Source organism: Elaeis guineensis, chromosome 7 (assembly GCF_000442705.2).
Source record: "Elaeis guineensis isolate ETL-2024a chromosome 7, EG11, whole genome shotgun sequence".
Lineage (NCBI taxonomy): Eukaryota > Viridiplantae > Streptophyta > Magnoliopsida > Arecales > Arecaceae > Elaeis > Elaeis guineensis.
Window position 1 is genome coordinate 10,843,305 of NC_025999.2, and position 13,297 is coordinate 10,856,601.

The 13,297-nt window shown below is 35.8% G+C and overlaps 1 protein-coding gene across 1 annotated transcript; it reads left to right on the forward strand.

The window, feature by feature from the left end:
- Positions 1-9,841: 9,841 nt before the first annotated feature.
- On the forward strand, positions 9,842-13,008 carry LOC105049116 (uncharacterized). The gene is made up of 4 exons (XM_010928676.4): positions 9,842-10,013; positions 10,168-10,304; positions 12,146-12,250; positions 12,341-13,008. Exons 1-4 carry the CDS (start codon positions 9,966-9,968, stop codon positions 12,765-12,767), a joined length of 717 nt encoding a protein of 238 aa, XP_010926978.1. The 5' UTR covers positions 9,842-9,965; the 3' UTR covers positions 12,768-13,008.
- Positions 13,009-13,297: the final 289 nt, after the last annotated feature.

A 13,297-nucleotide genomic window follows, 5' to 3' on the forward strand; every position in this document is an offset into this window, starting at 1 on the left:
CAAGTGTCTTCCTGATTGAGATGAGCAATTTGTTTTCATTATTTTTATCATGATGGTCTTCTCGGACCATTATTGTCTGCCAGATGAATCGACTTTTGACGTTTTCTACAGACGGTAAAAGATGGATATGACGTGACGGCACACCGCTTGATGAGAAGTCCAAATCGGAGATAAACAACTGCTTGCTTGCAAGAGGGATCCTCCAATGTGCCGAATATTCGACATGTTCCTTTCAGAGTTCTTTACCGTATTATTTCAATTTTAAAAATTTTTTATCAATTTAATTCACATATTAATTTATTTATAAAAATAATATAAATTTTATAAAATTTTATTTCAAATAATATTTGTTTTAAAAAAATATTATTTAAAATAGTATTTCTTCATCCGACTCGACACTCACCTGAACACATGATTAAAAAAAAAAAAAAAAAAAATCTAAAATCATCATTCAATGATATTTATAAAATAGATGACATTTTTAAATTTATATTTTTTTTATTTATATTTTTTACGTAATTTCTTTTAGATGTAGTATATTTTTTTATTATTATTTATATTTTTTTGTACGTAATTTTAAACTAATTTAAATAATTTTTTCAATATAAATTTATTTTTTTAATTTTTTTCGAAGATCATGACAAACTATATAGCATCATAATACTTGAAATTAAATAAGTAAAATAAAAATAATAATTAATAATATAAAATATAATAAAAATATATAGTTTACAAAAAAAATCTCTGACAAATAAAAAATATTAAGTCCTATACGGATGTCATGGTGCCCGTAGCTATTGAGAAGGTCCTCAACAGTCGCTCTTATTCCTATATCACCTATGATGGTCTCTCTCTTATATCAGTGGACGTTTCTTGAACATACATAATAGATCCTGTTGAAGCATCTATGAGCTAAATGACCTCCTCAACCCTCTCATCTGTATTTAATGATGGATCTGTAATAAAAAAATTAGACCACTCAAATGAAGAGTCATGATGCCAACTTGGACACGGTGCTGTCATCTGAGACAAGTAGGAAAATGAAGTTTTTGACATCTGTAGATCAAAAAGTAGAGGCATATGTCCAAATGATATTTCTAAGATATTTTTTTTCCTCATCTCAACCTTTGGTTCATGATATATTTTATTTTTATTTTTTAAACCAATTTTTTTAGATACATGATATATTTTCGATAAATTATTTTTAAAAATAACGATAAATGGATAAAAAATTTTATATTTTCTTATTATTATTTATATTTTTTTGATGCATAATATTATTTTTGAAATCTAGATAGTTTTTTTAATGTGATATTTTTTTTCTCAACTTCTTTTTGAGACACATGTGAAAATCATGACAAACCATATAGTATCTTTATACTTGAATTAAACAAGCAAAATATCTAAAACTCTGATAGAAACAATAATGAATAATATAAGATAGAACAAAAGTATACAGTTTACAAAAAAATCTCACAGTACTACAAATCCAAAAAATACTAAGTCCCACAAAGACGTCGTGGTGCCCGTGGCCGCTTGGACCTTCTCACGAAAGTCCTCAATAGTCGCTCATGTTCTTATGTCACCTGTGATGGTCCCTCCTATATAACAGTGGACGTCTCCTGAACATGCATATCCGGAATAATAGATGCTGCTGGAGCATCTACAAGCTGAGTGACCCCCTCAACTCCCTCATATGGATCCAATGATAGACCCGGAACAAAAAAAATCAAACGACTCAGATGAAAAATCATGATGCCAACTCGGATCCGGTGCTGTCATCTGGGGTATGTAGGAAGATGAAGGTCCTGGCATCTGTGGATCAAAAAATAGTGGCATATATGCAGCATGTGGCAATGACATCCGTAGAATACATGGTGCTGGCATATCTAGAGCATGTGGTGATGGTGTATGTCTCATATCTGATGCATAGGATGCTCCAATCGCCGTTAATGTCCCTAAACATGATCTTTCTATCTTCCGCAGTATCCGGATCCGCTCATCCTCATCAATCGCAGATAAAGTACAACGAGTGTCCAGCATAAGATCTGACAAATGATCAGTCTACATAACAAAAAGAAAATTAGCAATACATTATAGATCATAAAATAAAGATATAATGTAGCTATATAAAATAAAGATTTAATGAATTAAAATTAAATATAAGAGACATAAGACATAATTTTCGAGACCTTACCAACATACGCATAGTTGAACTCTCACCTTTGTATCCTGAAACTGTATACCGAGATTGTCTGATGATCGATATTGTAATGCTAAGAAACCAAGTCTTGTAATCCTCAGTATATGGATGACCTCCTAATATATGATCACTATGAACTATATGATCTAGTCGTGAATTCCAAATAGTGATATTACTGTGCATGTTTGATACATCAGTCAATATGAGCTCTCCCTCATCGATCAATACGATAAAGTCGCTGGTTAGTATCAAACTGCTCTGAGATGCCCTGAATCTAGCCAAACTATCATAGTACACGATCTGGAAGGTATCACTCCACCATATTAAAATAAATAAGTGACATCCTAACAGTCCATATATCAAGTCCATTCGTGCAACTCTGTGGTAATATGGACAATACATGATCTGTATATAGCTCCCACAAAAATTGATAGAATTAAACATAAAGTTGGATTAGTAAGCTCATTTTTTAATAGACTACGAATAATAATGGTAAAAACATCAACTTCACCTTATTCGAGAAAATATCAGGCAAAAAGACACCCCCTAATAATCGCAGTATGTAGCTCCTGACATACTGTCGCACCATCTCCTCTAGTGCATCATCTCCAATATGAAAATATCGATAATGATCATCCAAACACTCTATCCTCAATTGTGAATGATCAAAAAACTGTGCATCAGACTGAAATCCTAATAATCGATGGCACACATCCTGCCACTCTGGAATGCTAAGAGTAAGATCAGCTCCTGTAACTGCCTCACCATCAACTGATAGTCCGGTGAGAATGCTAACATCCTGTAATATGATGGTCGCCTTACCGAATGCAAGATAAAATGTGTGTATCTCTGGACACCATCTCTCAAGTAAGGCAGTAATAAGACCAACATCCATCTATATGCATCCAATCCGATAGACTCCATAAAACCTCAGATATCGTAAATAATCTAAAACTCTATCTGAGATGTCCTCCGTCCTCCATATGTTAGCATCAGCTCGTCGTAATCGGAGGTGTCTAGGTTCCTGCAATAAGATAGAATAATTAGATAATATGTATCTCTCAAGCAAAATTTTTTTTAACAAAATATAAATAGTAAAAATATAATACTTACACTTCCATCTATGATGGCTTATGAGCGATGAGTATCCTGCAATGTAAGAATACTACGGTCTCGAGGATTCAGATGCCATCCCTCATAAGCCATAGCACACTAATGACTTTAAAACAATAACATACATCCCAAGTGTATTAGAGCATGAGAAATATGATACTAATTCACTTCATGATAAATATAACTCTGTAATTATATATAGAGCAATGGAGAGGCTAATATATAATTTATAACATAGATTACACAACAGTTTAACTATCAAAAATATATAAAATAATATATAACTCTAAAAATACATAAAACATAACATAACTCCTTAATGTCTTTCACTATTTGAAGTTGATGTGCGTGGAAGTAACCTAGGACAACGATGACAATCATGACCCTGTTCTCTACAAATGCCACATTGATTCTTATTTCTTATTTGCCTATCATCCATCTTATTTCGCAGCTTTGTTGACTTTGATCTGCCTTTCTACTTAGGTCTCAAATGATGATGATCAGGAATATATGTATACAAATGTATGGACATCCAATAGTCTTCATATGGTAATAGATAAAATTCATCATTCCAAGCATTCATGTATGCCGCAACTGTGTATGCATCATCCATGAACCCACTAAAATGTACAGCAATTTCTTTGCACACGACTAAAATATGTGAACAAGGATATTTATAAATGCTATACTTTCTACAATAACATTTTCTATCATTTAAAGTTACAGTTTGAGAATTTTCTCCACCTCTTAATCCTGCATTTACTTTTCTCGTAAGTACTTCATATATGCCTCATTGGATATTGAATGCTGTTACAGTATGCTGGTTAGCTTTAACTTGATCTTCTACAATCTTAATCGCAATATGAGGAGTAAAAAAATTATTTAAGTTCTCTTGCATATATCTTGAAGCTTGAGCACGTCTCATATTAAAATATTTCATAAGACGGTAGAATGTCATTTGAACACAAACTGTAATTGGCACATTTCTAGCTCCTCGTACGATACTATTAAAAATCTCGGACAAATTTATAGTTAGAATACCATAACGCATGCCGCCATCATATGCCAATGTCCACTTCTCTGGTTCCAACTCAGACAGTCAAGTCCAAGCCTCTACATTCACTGTCTTGATCCTACCCATGATAAAGTCAAGCTTGCGAACTTGATGAGTACTCCCTGCTTGCCATGCTGCTCTTTAGAGCTGTGTATTTTTAAAATGAGTGTTGAAGTTACTGCAGATATATTTTAAGCAGTATCGATGATAGGCATGTGGTGGACTCCATCCAATAGACTCATCTGCAATGACATTCAATATACCGAGATATCTATCAGAAATTAGATATATTTCATTTCTATCTTGTGCGACATGTGTCCTGAGTCGGAAAAGAAACAACTCCAACTAGCAGTCATCTCCTCATCCACAATTGCATATGCTAAGGGATAAATCCTATTTTTTACATCAACTACTGTTGCAATTAGCATCTTACCTTTAAACTTTCTATACAAGTATGTGCCATCGATGCTAATCACAGGACGGCAGTGCCTCCAACCCTGAATGGATGGTGCGAATGCCCAGAAAATATAATTTAAAATCTGCACGTCAAAATTCTCAGTTGAAAAAAAATCTCATAAAACAACAATGCCAGGGTTTGCATTTTGGAGTGCCATCATATAATAGGATAATTTTGCATAAGACAACTTTTATTCTTCATAAATATCAACTAATGTCTTCTATTTTCCATACCATGCTTTCCTGTATGACATTATATATTAAAATTGCTCATTAATAGGCCACAATAGCTTCCACTTTGACATCTGGATCTTTCTCAACCAAATATCCGATCAGTGTACTAATCATTCTTCCACTGATATGTTTGTGGTCTCCATTCAATCTCGTAAACAAACAAGTGTGACAACTCCCATATCTTGTGATATGAAAATATCTATGCTTCTTCAAAAGTGCAGCACGAAGCCTCCATTTACATTCTTATTTAGTATGTGATGATGCACATCGTATGGACCATAACTTTGAATGTAACTGAACTACATTATATGTCCAATGCTTCCAAATATAATAAAGATCAACAGCTCTCTTTAGTTCATCTTTACTTTGAAACATCGAATCGATAGAAAATTCAGTCATTGAGTAGTATTCAATATATCAGTACCATCATTTGAGTAGTATTTTTAATAGAGGGTACATCTTGCTTTTCAATATATAATTCAACATATCGGTATTCTGAAAATTTCAAAAAAAAATATCAGCATTTCTTGGACATCTTCATCATCATCAATTGAAACTAAGATATACTTGCTCTGCATTAACTGTCTCGATAAATTAGGAGATCTTCATCTTAATTTAATTTCATATTTTTTTCTATCTATAGGAATACCACTGTATAGATGGTCCAATAATTCTTGACGTAATAATGATGAAGACAGTCTAACCATTCGATTTGCAAACTGACTATACTGTATGCCATCTTTGCCATTTTCTATTATGCCATCATAATACAATAGTAGACGGACATGAGCAATAGCCATTTTTTCAAAAAAAATCTGACAATATTAACATCAAAATATTTAATATTAATACTTATTTTAATAAAATAATTTATATAATAAATACATTCTATCATCAACTAATAAGTAAAGATAGATCCTATCCATTCAGGAATTGGATTAATTCTATAGATAATTACAGTAATCAAATGATATGCAATAAGATTCGAGAAAAATTTCGACAGTATTTTCTCTTAGTTCTCCCCACACGACAAGAGATGTGTGAAGAAAACTAAAGAAAAATATTGTCCAAAATTTTTCTCGAATCTTCTACATATCGTTTGATTATCGTAATTATCTATAGAATTAATTATAATTTTTAAATTATCCAAACTGAACAGTCAATCGACTAATATACATAATTCTCCCATCCATACAAAAATATAAAAATATACAGATGACGTAGAATATGTACATTAATCAAAAGATGGATCTACGATTCTATGCAATGCAACATATTTAAATTTTTTAATTAAATTTAAAAAAAATAGATTTCGATCGATTTTTAATAATATAATAAATTAATGAATACATAAACAAAAGAGGGGTGCGATGTGGGTGGGGGAGAGGGCGTCAGACGGGCAGAGGGAGAGAGAAGAGAGGGCCAGTGGGAGGGGTCATGTCGGATGGGTGGTCGGCTGGCAGAGGGCCCGTGGAGGAGGGGGGCCATGGGTAGCCACCACAGGGGGTGGGGGGCAGCCACCAATGGGGGTGGGTCGGGGGGAGGGTAGCCACTGCCAGGGGTCCGACAGCTACCACCAGAGGCGGGCCGGAGGGGGGCCCACTGTGTGGGGATCGAGGGGGTGGTTGGGGGAAAGGGGGGCCACCGCAAGCAGGGGGCTAGGGGGCGACAGCTGCCGGCAGAGGGCCAAAGGGGGGAGGGCAGCCACTGCCAAGGGGCCGGCAACCACCATCAGGGGTGGGCCGAAGGGGGGGCCCATCATGTGGGGACCGGGGGGGTGGTTGGGGGAAGGGGGGTCAGCGATGGCTCGATCGGTCGAGAGTCAGGGGATGGGGAGCAGCCGCCGTCAGCAGAGGGCCAAAAGGGGGAGGGCAGTCGCTGCCAGGGGGCCGGCAGCCACCCCCAGGGGCAGGCCGAAGGGGTCCCCACCGTGTGGGGACCGAGGGGGTGGTTAGGAAAAGGGTGGCCACCGTCGGTCGGGGGGGCCACCACCGGCAGGGGGTCGAGGGCGGCCATCGTTGGTAGAGGGCCAAAAGGGGGGCAGTCGCCGCCACTAGAGTGCCGGTAGGTGGGGGGCGGCCGCCGTCGAGGGAGATGGCTGCTGCCGACAGAGGGCCAAAAGTCGGGGGGGTGGGGAGGGGGGCTGCCACCATCGAGGGGGTGGGGGGTTCGCCGTCGGGCCAAAGGGGGGGTAGCTGCTGCCAGCAAAGGACCTAAGGGGGGGTGGGGGGGAGATCGCCGTCGAGGGGGGTGCTACCTGTGGAGGGCCAAAGGGGGGAAGGAGGAGAAGAGGGAGGGTGTCGGATGGGGGGAGGAGGCAGCCAGGGGAGGAAGAGGGGGAAGAGGGAGAGAAGATCGTCAGAAAAATGCCAATTTGAATGGCGTTTTTGCAAAAATGCCAATTTGAATGGCGTTTTTGCAAAAATGCCAATTTGAATGGCATTTTTGCAAAAACACCATTCAAAATGATTTTTTTTAAAAAATGTCCTTAAAAATGATGTTTTTCAATTTTTTTTATATTTTTTTTTCTGGCAAGTGTCTAAGTGGGTGGTGACTAGGATCAAAAAAATGCTACTTCAAATGATTTTTTTTTAAAAAAAATACTATTTGAAATGATATTTTATAGATTTGCATCACTCTGATAAATAAGTTGATATATGTATTAAATTGATAAAAAAAATTTAAAATAAGATTAGTACGGTAAAGAATTCTTCCCTTCCATCCGTCCCTCATCAAAACAACAACTTAAAATACTTGTACCTAAACTATGATTGCAAAATAGGATTTGATACATTGCATCTAAGATTGGCAAAATATGATCCGATCTGTCAATTCGATCCGTATTCGATCTACCATAAACAGATTTGAATTTAAGTTAAATGATTTTGGATCATAAATGGATCAATCCATTTAACCCATTTAATAATTGGATCGGATTTGGGTTTTAGATATCTGACCCATTTAATTCGTTTAACCCATTTAATATTCAAATCGGATTGAATTAGATAACTAATTTAACCTGTTTAACTTATTTCTGACCCATTTAATTCGATCTATTTAATCCGTTTATCCTATTTAAGACTCGTTTAACCTGTTTAAAATCTGTTCAATCTGTTTCTGATCCATTTAACCCAATCTATTTAACCTGTTTAATCCGTTTAACCTAATTTGACCTATTCAATAAATAGATTAAATAGATCGGGTCGGATTATCTGTTTAATAAACATGTCGGATTCAGATTTGAATTTTTGATTCATTTAATAAACAGATCGAATTTGGATTGATAATTTTCTGACCCAATCCGTATTGATCTGACTTATTTATGATCTGACCCAATTCGGTTGCCACCCCTAGTTGCATCACCTCACCTAGACGCCAAAACCATTATAGCCACACAAAGTCTCAATAGCTAAAATGATAATTTATGATCTGATCCAATCCATCAATTCAATATATAAATGATTTGTATTTAAATTTAGATTTGATATAAATGATTTTGGATCATGAGCAGATTAATTTGTCTAAATCTTTCTAGATGGATAAAACTTGAATTTTAGATCTTTGATTCAATCAATCTATTTTAATCTATTTAGTAATTAAAATTAAAATATATTTAATCTATTTAAAATATATTTAATTTATTTTTAATATATTTAATTCAATTTATTTAATTCATTTAATCTATTTAATCTAACTTGATTTATTTAATAAATAAATTGTATGAATCGAATTAAATTATTTATTTATTAAATAGATCAAATGTAGATATAAATTTTTAATCTAATTAATAAATAAATTAGATTTGAATTGATGAATTTTTAATCTGATATATGTCGGCAATTCAATTATCATTATTCTTGAAAAAAAAATATTAATCAGAACCGTTCTATTAGGTGCATCTCACATCATATAATAGAAAGTTACCGCATCTTCTATTATTAGAAGAGGATATTGCTATCCGAGTTTGATTAAAATTTTTAAAGAAAAATATTATTTTAATTATTAATCAATAATTTTTATTGATTTGAATTAAAAAAAATTAATAACATACTATTTTTTATTAAATTATATATATATATATATATATATATATATATATATATATTATGAAATAATTTTAAACAATAATTTCTCTGGCCCTCGGCAGCACCGCTTAAAAAACAGTCCAAAATCACACGAGGAAAGTCAAGAAGGAGACAGCTACAGTGCAAAGCCACGTGTTGACCGGACAGCTCCACGTGGACGCCCCTCAACTCCTCATCCATTTCACGGGAACAGCCTCGGCAACCACCGCCTTTCTTGCTTTTTCGCTTTACCAAAAATAAAGACCACCGCTTTCGGTCTTCGCTCCCCCAACTCCGTCCCCCCTTTTAGCTTCCTACCACACGTCCCTCCAAAAACCAGTCTTTCTACTGGTTCTTAACAAGTTGAGTGCCAAACTTGGGTGCAAGTTATTGACTCAATTTATTTTATTATTTAATTATTAGACAAAATTACATACCGTGGCAAAGTTGGTCGAGTCCTTTCGGTTTAAAAATTTATCAACCCTAATTTAATCTATTTATTAAATATATGAAAAATCTGCAGATAAATAAATTTAAATAAATTAAATAGATTTTTAATAGATTAAATATATTAAATGGATCTATTTAAATTATTAGATAGATTTTTAAATAGATTATTAATGGATTAAATGGATCGGGTCATGATCCAACCCGCTAACGAAATAGATGAAATGTAATAAAGAGAAAAATATTATTATCTTTTTTATTCGACGAATAAACCACCGCATCTTTCCTTGGTCTTCCTCGGCGAAGCCCCCCACCCCGCCTCTCCTCCTCTTCTTTGCTTCGTTCCCCTCCTTTTTTTTTTTTTCTCTCCACCTTGCCCAACCTTTCTGGCCCCATGGAGGACCAGCGCGAGATCGCCCTCTTGCACCCGTCCCACGAGCAGGTAATGAATCCATGTCCATGTTCTTGGCTTTTGATTTGTTAGATCTATCTGCGTTCTTGGAGGAACCGGTGTTTGAGAGATCTGTCGAGGGATTTGATTTGGTTTTGGTGGGAGTTTCTTGATTTATTGGTGTTTTGGTGTGATTTGAGGGTAGGTGGGTGATGATGCGAAGGAGATGGAATGTGGTGGTTCGTGTGGAACTGCTGCTGATTTCGGGTTCTGTGCGATATGTTTGGAGAAGATTGTTCTTCAGGAGATGGCGCTTGTAAAAGGTTGCGAGCATGCTTACTGGTTTGTCTAAAAGAACTTCTTGTTTCTGGAAATTTTTTCGCTCGCTGTTTTAATTCTAGCATTTGGTTTGTGATGCTTGTAGTAGTATTTCTATGTGAATGCAAAAAGAGTTTTTTTTTTTTTTTTAAATCAATTGCTTTTTTATTTTTAAATTGCTGATATGGTTTGCGTTGGTTATGGATATGTGATAAATTTGAGCCCATGGAACCCACTGGTGATGTGTTTGTATGTTTTAGAAGGACGTTTTTTGGTTAATTTTTGTAGTGGAGAATTATATGGGGAAATATCGTTTTCCATAAGAAGGTAAATTAAAAAAAAATATATATCTGCTTAAAGATTGGAATTATTGATAGTGTAGATAATATTTGGATTCTGAAGAATGAAAAATATACATTGGGATGGATGAGAAGGAAAAAACTATGGAAAAGGTTTCGATTGCAGGGTTTCATTGCAAAATCATGGGACAGGTGTTATGAATGTTCAGAAAGTCTTTTATGATTATTTTTATCATATAATAAAGTTAATATAGGTTGGCTAGGGCGGCTCTTGAGGCAGAGTCATCTTTCAAATGACATCCAACTGTTCAAAAGTTAAAACGGAACAAGCCATGCCAAAAATTGGACTCAAAAGGATATGTTGTTCTCAAGGTCATATGAGTTATTAGTATAGAAAGTTGACTGCTCGATGCATATCTTGTTTAGTTTGCTTTGATTTAAACCTTATGAAATTTGATTTTGTTGCATATATGACAACTAGAGAGGATAGTGGTTGTACATACTCTCCCTTCTTAATCCATTCCAATACATTCTCTTAAATGTGAAAATCTGACGGAAACTTCCGTTTTATCCCTTATTTTCTCATTGCTATCATCGTAAAATCATCTGAATATAATCCTCTGTTTTTCTTTCCTTCTTCGTTTCCCCTTATTTGCATGATTAAAATATCACATTCCACATTGATTTCTCTCTTTTTTTCTTCTCCCTTCCTAAATCATTTCAATGTACTCTTTTGCATGTGAAAATCTAACTTAAACCTTTGTTTTTATCCCTTTCTCTCATTGCTGTCATTATAATTTGGGCCTTTGTACTTGCTCATAATCTTCCCCGCTTTATAAGCTTTATGGTAATGTCACGTTCCATGTCATTGTGTTCAAAAGGTTAGCAAGTTTAATAATCATTTTATACAAAGTCACTTCCAGTAAGTTTATTCATTCATAATTACAGATAAAATCATTTGAAGGCTTAAGGATTGACGAGTGTTTACTAATCATGAAAACTATTTTGAGAGATATAGGAAAAATGTGATAACAAATGCATGCTTGCATATTGCATGTGCATGAAAGTAACAGGGTATGCATACACGCACGCACGCATGCACGCGCACACATAAAACCCAAACTCTTGTGTGAATAACATATTCACTCACTTCTGAGCATCAAAAAAGAAGTCACATAATCCTGTACATCTAATAATAATTGTTATGCACTAGCATTAGAACTATGCATGTGCTGAAAGCTAGTATTTTGGATGTCTGAGATGTTGAGTTTACCAGTGCTACTATTTTGAGTCCTGATAAGGTTTGCTCAAGAGTTAAAGTTCTAAAATTTACTATGGCAACCATCCTGGCAATTTGCAGTTCAGGCATACATGTAATACCAGTCAAGGCCAACCTTTGAAGGTGTATTATTATAACATATCATGTTTGCCAAGCATGATTACTGAAGTTGAATTTATGTAACTACATATAGATTACTGAGCTCAACATAGAAGACATATCTTGAGATAAGTCCTTCAATTGCATTTGATGCTAATGTTATGATGGCCATTGTTTGCATTGAGCAGCGTGACATGTATCTTGAGATGGGCAGCATACAATCAGAAGCCTTCTTGCCCTCAGTGCAAGCATCCATTCGAGTCCCTCCATGTTCACCGCTCACTTGATGGCTGGTAATACCACTTGTGCATGTTTCCTTTTAAGAAAGTGTGGTCACTGTACTTGAATTTATGCTCATATTGTAACATTATTTATTCACTCAGTATTCATGACTATATGTTTGAGGAGAGTGTTTGCCTTCTCCTTCGAGCTACTTGGTTTGTGCCTCTGACAGTAGAGACCCAAGAAGAGGCTCCTGAGGAGCCCGAAGACTATGCCCAGTATTATGATGATCAAGATGATGATGAGCTAGATGAATCTTACTATATTAGCACCTCGTCGAGTATTCGTATTGGTAACAGAAGGTGGGGTGACAATGGTTATGTGAGGGCAGGGAGGAAGGAAGCACGGCCTGTCAATCGACAATTTTTTGATGACTCTGGCGCTGGTCCATCCCGGTGCCCCAAGAAGAAGGAGCCATCTAAAGATGCAACAGGTAGGCGTGCAAAAAGGGCACAGAAGCGAGAAGCTGCAGGCAAGGCAGCTGCAGCCAAGCACCAGCAGCACCTGGAGAGGTTGGGCTGCAAGTGATCTTCTATGTCAAGAATCAATCATGCAGCTTTTCCTTGTATGACTGCAACCCAGCTGCATTTGTACAGTATGTTAGCCTTCTAAATTCAGCATAAAGTGTTGTGACAGTGGTTACAATATCCAAGCATCTTCACATCACAGATGCTACTTCTGTTAGGATTTAAAATGTTACTTCTGTATTTTTATCCTGGGTCATGATTTCATTAACCATGCCCGTTTAACAAGTGGGTGTGTTTCTTCTTGGTGGTTTCTGATCTTTGATGACATGAGGAGGATTATGCATTTGATCATGGTCAGGTCTCTTTTGCCATGGTATCATAAGATTCAATGAAGAATGTTGTGGTAGTCTTGCTCTACATTTCAAGTCAAAGACTTCTTTAAACGAATTTAATCCAGGATTTCTCCAGCCCTAGTTAAAAACCTTTACTGTGAAAAACTAGCTTCCCAATTGACATTTTTGAGGTGGAGCATGACTCAAACTTCATTCCATCTTTTGTCCATGCCTAGTAATGAGTGACAATCTTTCTGGC

Bases quoted from the DNA above. Each gene is read 5' to 3' on its own strand.
- LOC105049116 (XM_010928676.4), top strand. From the start codon at position 9,966: ATGGAGGACCAGCGCGAGATCGCCCTCTTGCACCCGTCCCACGAGCAG. The intron at 10,014-10,167 runs GTAATGAATCCA...ATTTGAGGGTAG, and splicing joins TGCACCCGTCCCACGAGCAG to GTGGGTGATGATGCGAAGGA. The intron at 12,251-12,340 runs GTAATACCACTT...TTATTCACTCAG, and splicing joins CACCGCTCACTTGATGGCTG to TATTCATGACTATATGTTTG.